The sequence below is a fragment of the Laccaria bicolor genome, genomic scaffold (assembly GCF_000143565.1).
Source record: "Laccaria bicolor S238N-H82 LACBIscaffold_30 genomic scaffold, whole genome shotgun sequence".
NCBI lineage: Eukaryota > Fungi > Basidiomycota > Agaricomycetes > Agaricales > Hydnangiaceae > Laccaria > Laccaria bicolor.
Window position 1 is genome coordinate 44519 of NW_001889901.1, and position 17925 is coordinate 62443.

Consider the following 17925-nt stretch of genomic DNA (forward strand, 5'->3'; position numbering starts at 1 on the left):
CCGGGATGCGCCGATGGGAGCCCCCTGATCAAAACTGTATCGCAACCTTTATCGCCGCCTCTTCTCAAATATAATCGTCGATTCTCATTAAATTTGCGCTCCGATACTTTTCCACTCGGGAAGTTGGGAGCTTGAAATTTTGAAAGGCCAGTGCACGCGCTGCATGGAGTAAAGGCGGAGCTACTCGTTCAACTTTAGAACATCCTACTTGGTCTGGCAGCAAGGTGAGAGCATAGGCGCCAATGCCTCGTGGATGATAAAGGTATGTCCGATAACTCTTCCTTCAATCGCCCATCTTGCTTATGTTTCAATAGGTGCTGGTTGGAGGCAGCTATGTCTACTCTGCCTGGTCATGATCATCCATCCAATTCCACTCCGTCCTTAGACGGCAGAGGTGCAGAATTAGCATCTCAAGATGGAAAGCCAACGACAAGGACAGGTCCTAACTACGGTGCGCCCTATCCCGGAAACTCAATTCCTGGCTCCAATGGCCTAATCCACTCGTGTAGTATATTACTGTCTATACACCAAACTCGGTGCATTTGAATCAAATCACGCCCTCTACTGCAACGACCGTTTCATTGGCCGCATTCCGTCAAAATCTATTGCCCCTCCTCGCACGGTGGCGTCTATCAAGCGCTCCCTGTGCAAACTTGAGGGCCTTTCGGAGCCCGACAAGGCCCTTCTTTTCACACTGCTCTCAAGCCCAGCACCCAAAGAAGACTCTGCGCGCCTCTTTTCGTCCGCTTCTTCTGGGCCAGGCCTATCCGAACAAGATCCGATTGCGCTGATTGTCGAGTCGGAAAAGAGGACCAAGAACATAACCCTGTCAGAGAAGCTCCCGGAATGCTCTGATGATACTGATATCCACTACGGTACGTCTTGGTGACGTCTCCCATCCAAATAATGCACTTATTAGCTTTGCAGTGTACTATCGTCTTTACTCATCAGAAGGAGATGGAGATGAAAAGGCAAAGACGTCCTTTGATGAAAGTGACATGTCGTTAGGGCGCATCAACGCCGTCTTCATCGCTCCCCCTCATACCGCTGGGTCTTTGAAAGCATGCATTGCAAAAGCTGAAGGCCTTGTCACGCCCGGTCATGCGCTCTACAACGACATGGAACTCTTCCAAGACACGGATAGTGATGCTGCCATGAGCGACACTGATGTCATATCCTTCCAAGGTGACACTTATCCGGGTAGCGACCAAGGCGATCCCGTAGCCCTTGTCAATGCAACCACCAATACAGCTGCAGACCAAAAGGCTAAACCTACATCAGGTAAATATCATGGTGAATCTCCACTAGACACTTCAGCAACAAACTGTGCCTTTTCAGATGTACCAGATTCAAATTTTACGAAACACGCTCAGTTTTTTGATACTTGGAGTGAGTAACAGTTTCTGAGATACTAATGTGACTCTCATCCTGTTGTATCACACCACAGCGTCAGACGATCAATCCTGGCTATCAAGAAACACAGATGAGATTGTTTACACGGATGGAGTGGCATGATGTCAAAAGTTAATGATGTGGCCATAGCAAAAGGTAAAGTTATTTAATCCTTCAAACCATATCCACATGGACCTAGAACTATGATTTTGAAATAGGACAGTAGATATCAATAGGAAGGCATAGAATAGCCTTTCTTGACATGAAAGACAACTTGTACATGATGTCAAAAATCAATGCTGCAGCAATGGCAATATGTAAAATTATGTCAATTCTTTAACCTCATCCCCATAACCTATACAGAGTCAAGGACACTATAAACTATATGTCAACTACAAATTTTTGTAGCCTCAAAAAGCAGACAGTACAAACTTTTGCAGTCTAAAAAGCGGACACTACAAACTTTTCTAATACAAAAGTGGACACTACAAACTTTGTGGTCTAAAAAGCAGACACTATAAACTTTTCTATTAAACAGGCACACACTACAAACTTTTGTAGTCTAAAAAAGCGGACACTACAAAATTTTCTAATGGAAAAGCGCAGACTACAAAAGTTTTCAGCATGGATAACCTTTTAACCTAGCCCTAACTTTGTAGTCTAAGTCCAAGCTTTTGTAGTCTATCAGTAAATTTTGTAGTCTACGTCTGACTTTTGTAGCCTATGTCCAACTTTTTGTAGTCTATCAACAAACTGGGTAGTCTATATCTGACTCTTGTAGTCTGTCAGTGTCAATTGCTCTTTCAGGGAATGCACCTTCCTTTTTTGGTCATTTTTCCCACAATACAATATTTGTTGCCCTTTCATTTAGCTTTCTAAATGTGTTAGAATCATGTTATTTGGTTTTGTTTTCATGGAGAAAAATGCAAAAAACAAAAAAAAACATGGCACTTGGAAGAATCTTTTACATCATATCTTCACAATGGGAGCACTTCACAACATAATTCAAACAGATTCAGGAAGCTACAGTGTAGGGCTACAACTTTCGTTTTTTGACCATTTTAGGAAATTGGTCATGTGATCACCCTCCCAACAACCCATGTGATACATATCATCATTATTATCTATTTTTGGTAATGAAAGTGCCAGGGAGCCTAATGAGAAGTAATGAAATCATCAAGGTGCTCAATGAAATATCCTAATGAAAGTGCCAAGAAGCCTAATGAAATATTCTAATGAGAATTCCATGAAATGGTAATGAAAGAGTCAAGGAGCTGAATGAAATATCCCAATGAAAATTCAATGAAAATCTAATGAAAGCGCCAAGGAGCCTAATGAAATATCCTACTGAGAACTGTAAGAAATGGTAATGAAAGGGTCAAGGAACATAATGAAATATTCTAATGAAAAAATTCAATGAAATGGTAATGAAAGGGTCAAGGAGCTGAATGAAATATCCCAATGAAATTTTTAAGAAATGGTAATGAAAGGGCCAAATACCTAATGAAATATCCTTATGAGAAATGGTAATGAAAAAGAGAAGGAGCCTAATGAAATATCCTAATGAAAATTCTAAGAAATGGTAATGAAAAAGAGAAGGAGCCTAATGAAATATCCTAATGAAAATTCTAAGAAATGGTAATGAAAAAGCGAAGGAGCATAATGAAATATTGTAATGAAAATTCTAAGGAATAGTAATGAAAAAGCGAAGGAGCATAATGAAATATCGTAATGAAATTTCTAAGAAATGGTAATGAAAAAGCGAAGGAGCCTAATGAAATATCCTAATGAAAATTCTAAGAAATAGTAATGAAAAAGCGAAGGAGCCTAATGAAATATCCTAATGAAAAGTCTATGAAATGGCAATGAAAGGGCCAAAGAGCTTAATGAAATATCCTCATGATATCTCATTATCCTTGCCTATATCTTATGAAAGATTCTAGTGATAAATTGAATGAAATAGATGGGCAATCCTAATGAGATGCCTTTCATAAAACCTGTGGCAGTATACACATTGCCTCTTGGACAGTTGTCATAGATTAATCATAAAAGTGGTAGCCACCAGTCCTAACCGAAGTGGGGGTTTGACCCCAGTTTGCACTCCATTCTCCTCGACGCCCTCGCCGACGTTGTAGCAATCCCAGATGTCCTGAATCAACATCTGATCGAGAGTCTTTGATGGCTTCCACGTGTCCCAAAGTGGTCCAGGTTGCTTAACTTGTGCGAAAACATCGTTCCAGTGTACAGATCCTTGCCCGAGAATTGGGTGTTCCAAGAGGAGATCGTCGCCTAGATACATGAAAACTTCGATAAAGTAATGATTAAATATTGAATAAGACATACCAGGTTTGCAAAATGTGATGAGGGGTGGAAGGACAAGGTCAACCTCCGTTCGTGGACGTGGAGAAGTTGTTGAATGAGGCAACGGCACAATGAACCCATGGAGACTGTTGTCACTTGCAAGGTAAACACCCATGTCTTCCGCTGCTCGAGTTTCCGGACCAATGACTGCTGGGGCACCAAGATTAGCCGCCGTTAAAATTGGCACAGTTGAGTCCGATGGGAATTCAAGCTGCCGAGAGATGCTGGCAACAGCACTTGATGAAGGGCATGTCGTTTCATACGAAATAGCTTTAGCTGGTGTCCATTGTGATGTGCGGCGCTGCACGATTTGCGCGAGCTTTTCGATTTGCGCTGTGTTGCTGTGCAAGAGCTCTTTCTGCATAACGCTTTCTTGCCGGAGTTGCTCCAAGGACTTGCGCATGATTTCGTTTTGAAGGCGCTCAAGACATACTGGGCTAACGGCGCTTGAGTTGATGGCAGCGAGATGGACTGGGAAGGTGCTTTGCATCCAAAGACGGACATCATCTCGGGCTAGTGCGGGAAGTCGGAACAGTTTGGAATTCGGTCGAACTTGGTATATGGCCGCAGAAGCCTAAAACAAGGATAACCAATATTTTGAAGGGTCTAAAATAAAATTGAGGCTCGGTCATACCTGGAACAGAAATGGACAAAGCCAGACAACCATTTCCCAATAGTTTGTGGCACCGACTCGATCTTTGAGGCCTACGGGTAATTTCAAGACCCAGTTTGTAGCATGATTATGGATGTCAACTTACCTTTCACCAATTCAACGTTTTTCTCTGCCATTGGACACACTAGTTCTAGGAACAACTTGGGCACATCAACCTGGGTCCATGGCGGGCTGTAAGTCTCGTGGACTTTGTAACCATGAGCACCTAGTATCGCCTTTGTATGTCCATCAAGTGCAGATCAAAAAACAGAGAAATAGATACAATACGGATTTGGGGAGCGCTGGCGCATAGGTATTCTGGTAAGTATCGCGCGACCATCCAAGTTTAGATGTTTCCTCAGCTCATACACTATCATCATTATTAGAGAGAAAGGAACAAGACAAATGAAAACATACCCCATCTTCTCTTGGTGGTATCCCAGCATATGGCGAGCAAGGTGAGCTTTTAAATTTGATTCGACGCCAGCCTTCCGATAAGATTGGACAAATAGATTCTGGAGTGCAGTCTCATGATACGGGACAGTGGCCGATGAACCGTGAATCAACCGAAGCTGAAAAGATAGAGAGTTCAGGATCAACGTTTTATGGAAAAGGTAGAAACACTTACATTGCGCCATGACTTGTTCACAGCGTAGTCAACATTATATTTACTATCTATGTTGGCTACATCGTGGACATAGTGTAGGTACAAGGCGAATGCTCCCAACGGACACATTTCCGGGTTCCTATGTGCGATGAAACATGTATAAGTCGGGTTTATCGTCTATATTGATGTTATACTGGGTAGTCCACAGGGAGAGAGAGTTACTTACTGTCTTCATTCCTTTGGACCGAGCTTTCTGTTCCATGTCTGACTGCAAACCGAGGACAGTGGGGATAGTTGTTTCACCGTTAGGATGCAAGAATTGGTATGGTTGCATTTCACACAGCCGCAGTGCCCGGATGTCGTCTCTGTGGTTACCACTTGCATTCATCATTGTCCACGTGAGGTGTCCATTGATAGTTGGCTTGACTGAAAAAGAAAGAGATAACAGTGAGAGGATAGATGTTCGGTCAGACAGACGTACACTCTCTATGCTCCAGAAAACCATACCAAATTCGTGTGAGAGTTTCGTCTGACAGCTGGGCGAGAAACGTGTTGGTGATGATGTCTGGGGCATCCTCAGCCGGAATGAGCCCCCTGCGAAAAGTTCATCACGGCACATTAACATTGACGAAATGGGACTTACTCGCGTGCTTTTTGTAGGGCCTCATCCATGCGAGTCTTGACCGCATCGTAAACATGGACAGTCGTGGCAGGCCGCTTGATAGTCAAAGTTGGATCCCGAGCATCTTGCACCTTTCGGATACGTAGGGCACCGAAGAACTCTTTCTTGATTTGTGACTGTAAAGGTTGTTATCAACAAGTATATAATAATAATAAATTGAGGTACTTACGGCACCAATGCGAGTATTAAGTATGTACTCTCCTCGACGATCTCGCTTGCAACGTCTGGCGCAGAAGTCAATGAAAAGGAGAAGGGCATGCTCGTCGACTATGTCATCACGGAGTTTTCCTGCTGCGAGTGCTTCTTTCTGAAAAATCTGCAAGGCAGTAACTGTTAATACATAAACCAAGAAGGTTGATGCAAAGACTTATGTTCCATGACTTTACGATGCATTTCTGGGTCTTTTTGCCTCCTGCCCTCCTGTTGGCTTCTGTCCTTTGAGCCACTGACACACGCACACTTGTCTGAAACTGTTTATAGGTTGCTATAACAGATAACTTGATTATCATGAAAGTAAAGATAGAAGAAGGCTCATACCATCATCGTCCAGGTCCATGTCCTCCAACTCCTCATCCTCACCCTCCTCTTCGAGGCCACCTGTGTTGAGGGCACCAAATACGGCTTCTGCAACCCCCTCACCCACATCATACTGCTTCGTCAATGTATCATCGTCGACATCGAAATCGGCTTCAACAAGTTCTTGATCAGTTTGACTACTTGATTGGCCTAAAGAGTGAGCTAGGCGTGGCGGGATGACAATGGAAAGCGTTTTCAATGGACCAGCCACAGCGTGATTGGGCAAGGGGTTTGGAGTTGCTCGTGCAGGATACCTGTGAAGCGACTTTGGAAAAAAGTTAAAAATCAATCCAAAGAGCACACGCACCAGTGGCGGACAAGGGTGTTCCGCAGAAAGTCAAGATTGGCTCGTGTTGCAAAGCGAATCCCGAAGTGAGAGCATGCCGCCCGCAAGGGCTCTCTCTTTCTGATGGTGAAACTGAAGGCAATGTGAGATCTCCGAGGACGTTGTACACAGTAGGCGAGGGACTCACAGATGGGCTTTGTACGCTTCTTTGGCAACGAGGCTGCCATCGGGCTTCCGAGCAGGAAAGAAGTCAATGTGAAGAAGCTGGGGGTCGATTGGAACGTTGGCAGAAGATGACGGTGTGGATAGAAGCAGGGGAACGTTGGTGTTTGACGCCGCTGATGCGGCGGGTGCGTTTGTGCCTGGCGTCAGGGCGTGCAGGGCTTCGTTACCGTTGTCAGGGAGGCTCATGTCGCACAGATTAGAAGTGCATAAAATAGAGGGAACACGAATAAATAAGTATAGAAAAAGCGAGAAACGAAGGAAGTGGTGGTGGTACACAGTAGGGTAAAACGGAATACTGCACGTGTTTAGGTGAGCCTCCTAGCGGTCACCAGCGTATTGTGACCGCCTGCCAAATTTGGGACACCGTCACCAGGATCTGGTGACATGGCAGCTTAGAACCCCACTGGGGTCTCCTTGATCCCATCGGGGTTGTGGGAGTCAACACGTGTAATCCCAAAATGATTGTCACGCCTGCGCTCATTTAGCACGCGCCTTCAATGTTGCTTCAACGTGCTCCACAGATTCAATTGAAGACCCTTACCATAACACGTAAAATATCTGCCTTGCATGTTGTGTTTTCACCGTAGACAGGCTTTTCAATCGATTTGTTGTTCCTTCCCCCCATTCTCACTGAAAGAAATGCCAAAACCTCAACCCGCAGCTGAAGATCCAAAGGAAATTCAACTCCCTGGCACTCCTAGGATAACAACCACAATCAATAATATTACTGGGAAGCACAGTATTCAATGTGATCTTTGCAGTACGGACATTTCTCCGACGACAACAGCAAATCCACGGAACTTTCTGCTTCACCGTGGTATGGGACCATGCCTACAAACACGAAAAAATCAAGGTCTTCCACCACCTCCTCCTCCACCATCTATTGTGCCTCGGATCGTGGTTACTGGAGTGCAAGAAGTTCCTTGCTCAGGTTTGGGTATCAAGTGGCTTCCAGGCTCGATCTGGGAAACTTATCCATATCATCGACATGAGGTGAAAGTGATGGGATGGAAACCTGTCTCGTTTGGAGAAGAAGAAAATGAAATATATCTTCGATCTAAAAGATGCCTCAAAACTATTCTCAGTACAGACTACCCACCTTGCGCAGAGTGCAAAATGCTCGAGTATTCTTCTCATTTTATCGAATTTATGGAACGTGCTACAGAGGCAAAGAGCCATACACCTAACTGATCTATGTACAGATAAGAATTTGTGACTACTACTGTGACATTTGGATGCACGTGTCAAATCAGGCTAAATCCCACGACCCCGATGGGACCAGTTGACCCAACTGGATGCTCGGGTGGTTGCCCCTTGGTTTGACTCCTTTATAGGCGAACTGGTGCGGGGGAACGAAAAGGTAGATGTGGAAGATGTGAGGGATCAACTCTGAGGTGGTTAACGTGGACCGTGGTAGTGAATCTGAAGTCAACGCCATGGCTTTGACTTGCACCAAGTTCAAGTCGAGGATCCTCCTTTGTTGATCCGAGGTGCTGTCAACGACCTCCCCGACTGGAGTGGCCGGGTAGGGTATGAGCGTGTGGCACTGGAATTGATAAAAGACTCGTACAGGCTGACAGTACTCAGTCCTCACGCGCACGGCTTCCCCAATAACCACTGTATTCCTCCACGGCATCAGCAAAACCTGGGTGAGCTAGGCAGCACGTGGCAGGGCTGTGTAGTGCCATAGCACCATAGAAAGGGGTATCACCTTTACAGTCACCTGCGTGTTCTATGCAGCTCTACATAGAAACGCACAGCCACTACACAGCACTCCCTAGAATCTCAGAGCAGATCTGCAGCCATTCATAGAAACACATAGCCACTTCATAGTGCTCCCTAGAATTACGGAGCAGATCTGCAGCCCTCAGTAGCAACCCCTGGGGTCTGCAGATTCCTAGAGGGGGGGCATACATTCTGCTCATTTTAATACCATATTGCATGATTTTTACACAGAACTTGTGTTATGAAAAAATAAGTTTATTGTCTGCACTACTACATTATACAAGATATCCTAATATTCTACATAGTAATGACTGCAGTATATCAAATTTATGGAATAAGAGACCGTCCATCTTTCATCAACAGAGGGAGGATGCCATTCACCAACAAGGAAGGGAGGACGGTTGTTCATCAAGGGACGGAGCCGTTCTTCAAAGGAGGGAGGACTCAAAGGAGGGAGGACGCCATTCGTCGACAAGGGAGGAGGACGCCGTTCTCCAAGGGAGGGAGCCGTTCATCAATGAGGTAGGGAGGACACCGTTCGTCGACAACAGAGGGAAGATGCATTTGTCGACAAGCGAGGGAAGACGCCGTTCTTCAAGGCAGGGGGAATACCATTTATCAACGAGAGAGGGAGGACGCCGTTCGTCAACGAGGGAGGGAGGACACCATTCGTCGAGGGAGAAACACCGTCAGTCAAGAAGGGACGGAGGATGCCGTTCGTCGACAAGTGAGGGAGCAGTTCGTCAAGGGAGGACACTGTTCATCGGGGGAGCCGTTTGTCGAGGGAGGGGGCCATTTGTCAAGAGGGAGCCTTTCGTCAAGGGAGGGAGCCATTTGCCGAGAGAGGGAGCCATTCGTTGAGGGAGGAGTCGTTTGTCGACGAGGGAGCCGTTCGTCGATGAGGGAGGGATCTTTTCTTTAAGGGAGGAAGCCATTCTTCACGGGAGCGAGCTGTTCTTCAAGGGAGGCAGGGAGCCATTCTTCAAGGGGGGGAGGAAGCCATTCTTCAAGAGAGGGAGGATGCCGTTCTTCAAGGGAGGGAGGACGCCGATCATGGACGAGGGAGGACACCGTTCGTCGAGGGACGCGGTTCGTCAACGAGGGAGGGAGGATGCTGTAACTCGACGAGGGAGGACACCGTTTGTCGAGGACAAGTTAAATATTGTGGTGGGAAGGAAGAACAATGAATTTCCGTGTTGGGAAATTCAAGAGTTCAACATAATCACATGATGTCGGAGTTTCAACAGACTTAAATGAATTGTCTCGCAACTTGAAGTTGTTTGTCACCTGTCACTGTCTTTCACAGAAAGCATGGCATTCGAGGTGGGCATACACAATTGTAGATGGCACCATGTAATCAAGCAAATATAAAGTTCATATTGGAAAATTATTGAACAATTTCCGAGCCTTCCAAGAAATTTGCAGTTGTTACCAGAAATTTCCTGGCTATTTCCATGATTTCCCGAAATTTCCTGTTTTTTGGTAGTAGTAGTAACAATTGAAGTTGTCTAAGTTCGAAAATGTGAGTTGAGCGTGGCACGTGACTTCCCGCAACCGTACCGACTTCCATCAATTCACACTTACACTTTCTAGGTAGCTCATAGCTATAACTTCACGAGTATCACACCGTTTGGCCTCTATGTAGGCTTATTTTAATCGCTTTATTCACGCGAATGCAATCCAATTTACGGCATAGAAAAATTTGGAGTACCTCACAAATTGTAGCATAAACTATTTGGCCTGTATTAGACATCTGAAATATATATTATCATCATGAGTTCTGCTCCGTTTCATGCGATTTTGGGCTTGTCAGAAACGCACAAATTAGAGCTTTAAAACGGGTCTAAGAGCCCCTAATATTTCGACGTTTAAGGCGACCTCCGATAACATTTACCATTTTTAGGCAGATTCTTCACCAGTAATTGGTCCAAAGCCATTTGAGTTTTGAACTAAATACTACGTAAATAGATGCGTTGGAATCGGCTTGAACACCACTTTCCAACGCAAAAAAAATCACAAAAGACGAATATGTTTTGCAAAAGATACTTCATATTCTTTCTTGTTGCAATCTTTGTAGGTCAATCAATCTCTGGACAGTGTTGTACTTTCTTCTTATTCCAGGCGTATTTTGGTCATAAATTATTCATATACAATAGGGAATGTGTTTTCTACTGAAATCTAGTATACTTGTAGTTTGACTCCCTATAAGGGCTGGGTAGAAAGTGGAGGCCCCTCTATAGCACCCTATAGTAACGGCACAAGTCTCTGTAGTGCTGTATAGCACAAGCTTACACCCACACAGTGCTGTGGAGCGCTGTGGAGCGCTAGGGCATCTAGCCAAACTTGGCGTGTAACTATGGGAAACTATGATATTAGCGGAAGCACTATGCCTGTCTACGTGGGAAAATCAGGTTTTGCTGATGACTGATCGCACCGCCAGAGCTGTATCATTTCCACTGCTCTCCCGGGTGTTCGTCGACCGACATGAACTTGCGCTCCGACATTCTTCGTACTTTTTAGGCACTGGGGAAGTTGAGAGGTTGACAGGCCAGTGGGCAGTGGAGGGAGGGTGGAGCTACTCGTTCAACTTGAGAACACCCTACGTGCTCTCGCACCGAGGTAACGGTTTCGGATGCATAAGCGCCAATGCCTCGTGGATGGGCGCATGACGAAGGCGTCTCCGATAAGTGTTTCCTTCAATCGCATCTTGCTGATATGGCGGCCAAGTTCTGGTTGAAAACAGCGATGTCTACTCTGCCTGGTCGTGATCATACGTCCAGTTCCGCTCCCTCTGTAGATGGCAAAGGGGGTACAGAATCAGCAGTGAAAGGAGAAAAGTCAACGGAAAGGACAGGTCCTAGCCGCTATGGTGCGCCGCTATCCCGAAAACTCTACTTTCTGGCCTAATCTACCTCGCCAGTATATTACCGTCTATACACCAAACTCGGTGCATTCGAATCAAATCACGCCTTCTACGACAAAAACCGTTACATTGGTCGCATTCCGTCGAAATCCTTTGCCCCTCCTCATACCGTGGCATCTATCAAGTGGTCCTTATGCAAACTTGAGGGCCTTTCGGAGCCCGACAAGGCGCTCCTCTTCACACAGCTCTCAAGCCCAGAACCCAAAGAAGACTCTGCCCGCCTCTCTTTGTTCGCTCCTTCTGGGCCAGGCATGTCCGAACAAGATCCGATCGTGTTATTGGTCGAATCAGAGAAGAGAACGAAGGGGGTCTCGCAGTCAGAGAAGCTACCGGAACGCTCTGATGATAGCACTAATATCCACTACGGCAAGTCTTGTCAATGTCTCCTACCCAAATAGTGCACTCACTAGCTTTGCAGTATACTATCGTGTTTACTCAGCAGAAGGAGGAGATCAAAAGGCAAAGACGTCCTTTGACAAAAATGATATTTCCTTAGGGCGCATCAACACCCTCTTCATCGCACCCCCTCAAACCGCTGGATCTTTGAAAGCATGCATCACAAAAGTTGAAGGTCTCGTCACGCCAGGTCATGCACTCTACAAGGACATGGAACTCTTCGAAGATGTAAACAGTGATGCTGCCATGAGCGACACCGAAGTGATATCCTTCTGGCAAGGTGACACAAGTTATCCAGGTAGTGATCAAGATGACCCCGTAGCACTTGTCAATGCAACCGCCAATGCGGCAGCGGACCAAGAGGCTAAGTCTACACCAGGTAAAGTCCTCACTGAGTATCCAGTAGACACTGCAGCAACAAACCATGCTCTTTCAGATGGACCAGATTCAAAATTCACAAAACGCGCTCGGTTAACTTATACTTACGGTGAGTAATAGTTCCTGAGATAATTCAATTTTTATCCTATAGTAACCCACTGCAGACTACTTGGGAGACCGCCCCACCTGGCTAGCAGTAATCAAAGATGAGATCGTTTACACGGACGGAGTTGTCGTCTCCATGGTGCGCCCCACTAACAACTGTATTTCTTTCCTTTTCTGCTTCAAGTGTCACTGTTTATGTTTTGTCGGAACAGACCTTGCTTCAGGATACATGGTGATTAATTCCAAAGGTGAAAAAGGCTGTGAGTCCCCGATTTGCCTTTGGGTTGCGCATGCTAGGTGGTTGTTGATTTTCTTTTTTGGCAGTTGTGTGCAAGGGTGAGTGGTCTCCTCCCCCCTGTCGGAGTGTTTGATATTCACCAAATGTTTTGCTAGGTAATATTTCTCTTGAATGATTGGTGAATATTGAAGAAAGTGAATGCTTTCGGGATGAAACATATGTATTGTATTATATGTATTAGTACCGCAAATCTATCTACATGTAACACAAGAAACGAGCAACTGATCATGAAAAACGAAGTAGGCATCGCAACTTGCAATTGGCGACTGTTGAACCTTTCAAACGTTCAGTCCTGCTAAGAGATTCATGTAAGGTATAAGTAACTACTGTATCAGAGATGTACCCGAACAAAACCCAAAACTCTCGCACACGCGCGCGTTTACTTTTTTGGAATTGAATCCTGGTTTATGACTTTTATGATCTTTGCAACTTTTCACGATCTCTTTTTGACTGAAGCTGACGGGAAGGTATCTCCCACCCCAAATCACACCAGCGCCACCAACGTTCGCACGAACCTTCCTCCCCTCCCTATCCTGAAAGCTCTACTTCCTTCCTCCAACACCACCAGTGAACGTAGCTCCAACACATTTAACAGTCTCCCCTAAATCTAGCTCCCACGCTTCAGCTCCAGCAATTGGGTGTGTGCGAGGGGGGGAGAGGAGGAGGTCCGCAGTCCTACGAACGGAAACTAGGACCGACTTGACCCTTACGCGAACTAGAGCAGAGCGTCAAGAGACATACGCGGTGTCCAATGAAGTGCTACGCATGATGTCAACATGGGTCCACACTGGAGTAACGGGTTTGATGAAGGAAGACAGCCTACTCGCTCGGCGTCGTCCTAAACCACCGGCCTTAGTGAGCGTTCAATGGGATAAGAGTACCTGGGACTTACCCCGAACGAGTAGAGTGAGTTCCCCCCAAACAAGACATGACGCCAGGAGGCAGGCGATACGGAGTGGATCCTGGGGCTGCGTTGAAGCCATCTTCAAGCCATAATTCTGCGCTTGAGGTCCGTTAGTCCTTGCTATACTCTAAGGGGCAGGACAAATACATCGAAATACCCAGCATTGCTCCCATTCGTTTGATCAGCGACCCTCCAGAAGTCGCAGAATCACACGATCGCCATTCACTCGTCATCTTCGTCGCCATTGTAGTAGTAGTCGTAGTATCTCGCAGGAGACACTGTACTGCCGAAAAGGAAAGATGGCTGGCGGGAAGGATAGGCGGAGGAGCCTCATCCATCGACCAACATGAGGAGGGAATGGGAGGTACGTTCGAGGTGTACGTCCTTAACGCTCTCGAAATCGATAGGCGATTGACATTTGACGATGCCGATGCCCTGTTGCAGTGTCAGCGGAGGAGGTACTAGCGAATACAGAAGTTGATCGACCTTCAACGACTTCATCACAACGAGGATCCCCCCGATACTTCACATTGAGGGCCCTCCCGCCTTAATGTGGACAGCTGGTGGAAGGAGCACTATCCGGACGATGAGGGAAACTCTCTGCACCGCGCTGGTGAAAACTCGAAAATTACGAGAGCTTATGAGCGATGAGCTTACGTCATCATCGAAAATAAACGATTCCTCTTTGATTCCTCTAGCTGATTTGTCTGAAGGCTAGATAAGAAGCCTCTTGTACCGACCGACGCCTTCGATAGGAAAACCTGTCTTCTTGAGCTTCCCATCTGCTTGGTGGAACTTTGGCAAGCAAACCCTTGACTTGTATAGAAATCGGAAGTTCTTGCCAGTGGAGTGTTGCATGGAGCGAAGGGCGTTCGAGAATTTAGAAATCGCAGTAGTGTCCCAGGTTTTGTCTGGAATGGGGTTAGGTCCATCAAGAAGACTCCGTGGCAACACACCATGATTTGCCGGTCGAAGTTGAGCATGCTTGAGAAGGTCATCAAGGGGCTTGCTGGACGACTAGCCTTTCATTTCCCCCACGATCCGTTGGGCCTGGTAGTGAATAATTGAGAGCCACTCCTTGAGGTCCACAGACAGGTGATGTTACCCCAACCTTGCATAACAATAAGTTGGTCGTTGAATGCTGGAATCGTAATATCGGCCAAAATGTGATGACTTTGCTGTCGTGACGTGGCGGAGACCTTTTGGTGGGAACCGCTTCAGACCATAGGCGTCCTTCACAACCGTTCCGGGTGGATCTAGAGAATCAATGTGATCTCCCGCTAGAAAAGAAACGACGCCGCAAGGGGGGGGCGAGTTGCAACTCGCGTTCAACTTCCGGATGAGAACGCTGAACAAACCCTAGCATATATGGTGTTCAACTAATTTTGCGGAGATGACAAGAATTCGACGTACTAAACAAGAAGACCCGGTTGTCGAACGCCGAAATCGTAGTATAGGTTGTCCCATCCCGCGATATGCTGAATTATCGGAGTACTTGGTAGTGTTGCACGGCAACCATGGCGAGCTTTTCATCGTTGAGCTAAACATTCGTGAGAGGTGAGAATCCGAGGGTGATGTAAGATACGCACATGGTCCTTCAAGATGGAAGAGAAATTCGTTGCAAGGCAATGGATAAGGAGAAAATTGGACAAAGCCATGTGATTGGTATTGAGAAATCTCGCCGTTATAAGCCTTTTCGCCGTGGACGTCTTTATGTGGTCTGTTTTGGGAGACGGCGCCTTGTTTATTGGTAGACTCGAAGGATGTGATGAAGAAATCAGCGAACCGCACTCGGATATGAATCAGGGATCGCGACCGAATTATCAGATGGTAAGCGCTTGCGAGGATGAGGCGCTATCGCCAATTGAAATTTGAGGCCCGTGTAACGATCTTACTTGCTGTAGGTGTTGGTCGGTTAGAATCATATGAGCGCGCACTGGAATTGATAACAGAGGTTTGAAACAAGTTTGGAAATTCAGAGTCCAATTATCGGAAACTTACGGTACATGCTCGCTGTTGTATCAACCTGACCTTCGTCACTTCCAGCGCACCCATAACTGTATCATCAACCTTTACTTCCACCTCTCTCCCAACCTTTACTTCCAACTCTCTCCCCAGGTGCTCGTCGACCCACATGAACTCGCACTCTGACGCTTTTCCAGGCGCTGGGGAAGTTGAGAGTTTGACAGGCCGGTGCATGCACAGGATGAAGGGAAGGCAGAGCTACCCGCTTAACTTGTGAACTACGTGCTCTGGCAGCAAGGCCACGGTTGATAGAGATGCATAAGCGCCAGTGCCTGGGCGGTGAGCGCCGAAGGCGTGTCCCTTGGCGCCTCCATTCGTCCATCTTGCCAACATATCAACAGGTTCTGGTTGCGAACAGCAATGTCTACTACTCTGCCTGATCATGATCCTCCGTCCAGCTCCATTCCTCCTTTAGACGGCAAAAGGGGTCCACGTTCAGCAGCGAAAGCAGGAAAGTCAACAGAAAGGATGGGTCCTGGCTATGGTGCGCACTATTCCGAAAACTTCAACTCTTAGTTCAGTGGCATAATTTATTTATGCAGTATATTATCGTCTATACACTAAACTCGGTGCATTCGAATCAAATCACGCCCTCTACCACGACGACCGTTTCATTGGCCGCATTCCCTCGAAATCTTTTGCCCCTCCTCACACCGTGGCGTCTATCAAATGGTCCTTGTGCAAACTTGAGGGTCTTGCGGAGCCCGACAAGGCGCTTCTCTTCACATCGCTCTCAAGCCCAGCACCTAAGGAAGACACTGCCCGCCTTTCCTTGTACGCTTCTTCTGGGCCAGGCCTGTCTGAGCAAGATCCGATCGTGTTGGTGGTCGAGTCGGAGAAGAGGATCAAGAAGGTCTCGCAGTCGCAGAAGCCTCCGAAACGCTCTGATGATATTGATACCCACTATGGCAAGTCTTGTCGGCGTCTCCTACCCAAATAGTGCACTCATCAGGATTGTAGTATACTATCGCGTCTACTCATCAGAAGGAGGAGATAAAAAGTCAAAGACGTCCTTTGACAAAAGTGATATTTCGTTAGGACGCATCAACACCCTCTTCGTTGCTCCCCCTCACACCGCTGGGTCTCTGAAAGCATGCATCGCAAAAGTTGAAGGCCTCGCCACGCCGGGTCATGCACTTTACAAGGACATGGAACTCTTCCAAGACGTGAACAGTGACGCTACTATGAGCGACGTGAATGTCATATCCTTCCTAGGTGACACTTATCCTGGTAGCGATCGAGGTGATCCCATAGCCCTTGTCAATGCATACGGTAACGTTTTCAGTCAGTATCAACAATGCTAAGCATCAGCAAACCATTTTCTTTCAGATGGGACAGAATCAAAAATCACGAAACGAGGTTAGTTAATTTATACCCATGCTGAGGAAGAGGTTCTGAAGTGCCCGCCACTACCTCAGAGGTACCTGCCGACACTGTTGTTGAGGAAGCCCCCGAGGCGGCTGCTACTGAAGAGGCCAAGCCTGTTTGTTTATTTTGTTTTGTTTTTTATTCTCACTAAGTTTTTTTATTCTTCTAGGCTAATGCTGAGCTGAAGAAGGACAGGCCCAAGAGTCCTGGCCTGCTGTCCAAGCTCTTGAGCCCTTTCAAGGGTGACAAAAAGTCCAAGGGTTCCAAGAGCCCCAAGAAGGAGAAGAAGAAGAAAGAGGTTTTCTTTTTTTCTTTTCCTCTTTACTTTCAGTCGTTGAACTCTCTTTTAGGCTGCCCCAGCTGCTAAGGAGCTTGCTGCTACTGAGGCACTGATCATCCCAGAGGTTGCAGAGCCTGACAAGAACGAGGAGCCAGCTGCACTGGCAGTGGCTTTCGAAGAAGTGTGACTCAAAAGTGACAACGTCCTCGCAGTTACCGTCCTCCATAACTTCGGATTATTCTTTTACTGACATTTGGTTCCCTTTACTCACATGTCCCCCCTTATTTCATATTCATTCCTCCCCGTGATACGTACGTCGCACGCGTCCTAATGTAATACGTGCCTTTAGTTACTCATAGATAGCTTACATCTACATACCAGCACCTCAATCATTTGGTGTCTCCGTGCAAACACTGAATACGAGCAAACATGCCAGAGTCCACAAGTATGAGGTAACTTCCCCATCCACCCGTTGAGAGACGTAGATCACGTCGGGCTTCCCAGTCGCGTCAAGGTCTTCTTCCGAGGGGGCTTCAGGAGGAAAGGATGGGGGCGGCAGTGGAAGCGGGTTGGAGGAAGAACTTGGGTTAAGGGAAGAGGGGGTAGGAGCAAAGGAGGAACGAAGATGTTTTGTCGCCAGTACACGAAAGACGACAGACCGAATTCGGCGAAGAACAGTAATGGCCCGTGAATTCGAATCAAGTGCCAAAGTGGACGCGTTGAGACCACTAAGTTGAGCAGT

At 46.6% G+C, this 17925-nt stretch overlaps 5 protein-coding genes across 5 annotated transcripts; 3 read left to right on the top strand and 2 right to left on the bottom strand.

Annotated features, from left to right (window-relative positions):
• Positions 1–291: 291 nt before the first annotated feature.
• Positions 292–1515, top strand: LACBIDRAFT_306272 (uncharacterized protein; the record flags this gene model as incomplete). Its single annotated transcript, XM_001885184.1, has 5 exons — positions 292–451; positions 510–875; positions 928–1281; positions 1339–1389; positions 1448–1515. The coding sequence occupies exons 1-5, from the start codon at positions 334–336 to the stop codon at positions 1513–1515; spliced, it is 957 nt and encodes a 318-aa protein (XP_001885219.1). The 5' UTR covers positions 292–333.
• A 1909-nt stretch (positions 1516–3424) lies between these two features.
• LACBIDRAFT_330862 (uncharacterized protein) lies at positions 3425–6967 on the bottom strand (the record flags this gene model as incomplete). The annotated part of the gene is made up of 14 exons (XM_001885282.1): positions 3425–3681; positions 3736–4327; positions 4388–4458; positions 4512–4597; positions 4823–4977; positions 5034–5189; positions 5239–5438; positions 5494–5606; positions 5656–5810; positions 5864–6024; positions 6153–6164; positions 6232–6524; positions 6578–6688; positions 6744–6967. The coding sequence occupies 14 exons, from the start codon at positions 6965–6967 to the stop codon at positions 3425–3427; spliced, it is 2586 nt and encodes an 861-aa protein (XP_001885317.1).
• Positions 6968–8414: 1447 nt separating this feature from the next.
• On the bottom strand, positions 8415–8724 carry LACBIDRAFT_306275 (uncharacterized protein; the record flags this gene model as incomplete). The annotated part of the gene is made up of 1 exon (XM_001885283.1): positions 8415–8724. One exon carries the CDS (start codon positions 8722–8724, stop codon positions 8545–8547), a length of 180 nt encoding a protein of 59 aa, XP_001885318.1. The 3' UTR covers positions 8415–8544.
• Positions 8725–11152: 2428 nt separating this feature from the next.
• Positions 11153–12568, top strand: LACBIDRAFT_295097 (uncharacterized protein; the record flags this gene model as incomplete). Its single annotated transcript, XM_001885185.1, has 5 exons — positions 11153–11375; positions 11427–11804; positions 11869–12312; positions 12368–12447; positions 12493–12568. Coding segments are annotated over 5 exons (1200 nt in total), but the record flags the coding sequence as incomplete, so codon positions are not given.
• Positions 12569–15895: 3327 nt separating this feature from the next.
• Positions 15896–17659, top strand: LACBIDRAFT_330864 (uncharacterized protein; the record flags this gene model as incomplete). Its single annotated transcript, XM_001885186.1, has 8 exons — positions 15896–16019; positions 16078–16309; positions 16449–16819; positions 16865–16894; positions 16936–17018; positions 17073–17201; positions 17254–17364; positions 17543–17659. The coding sequence occupies 8 exons, from the start codon at positions 15896–15898 to the stop codon at positions 17657–17659; spliced, it is 1197 nt and encodes a 398-aa protein (XP_001885221.1).
• Between the last annotated feature and the right edge of the window lie 266 nt (positions 17660–17925).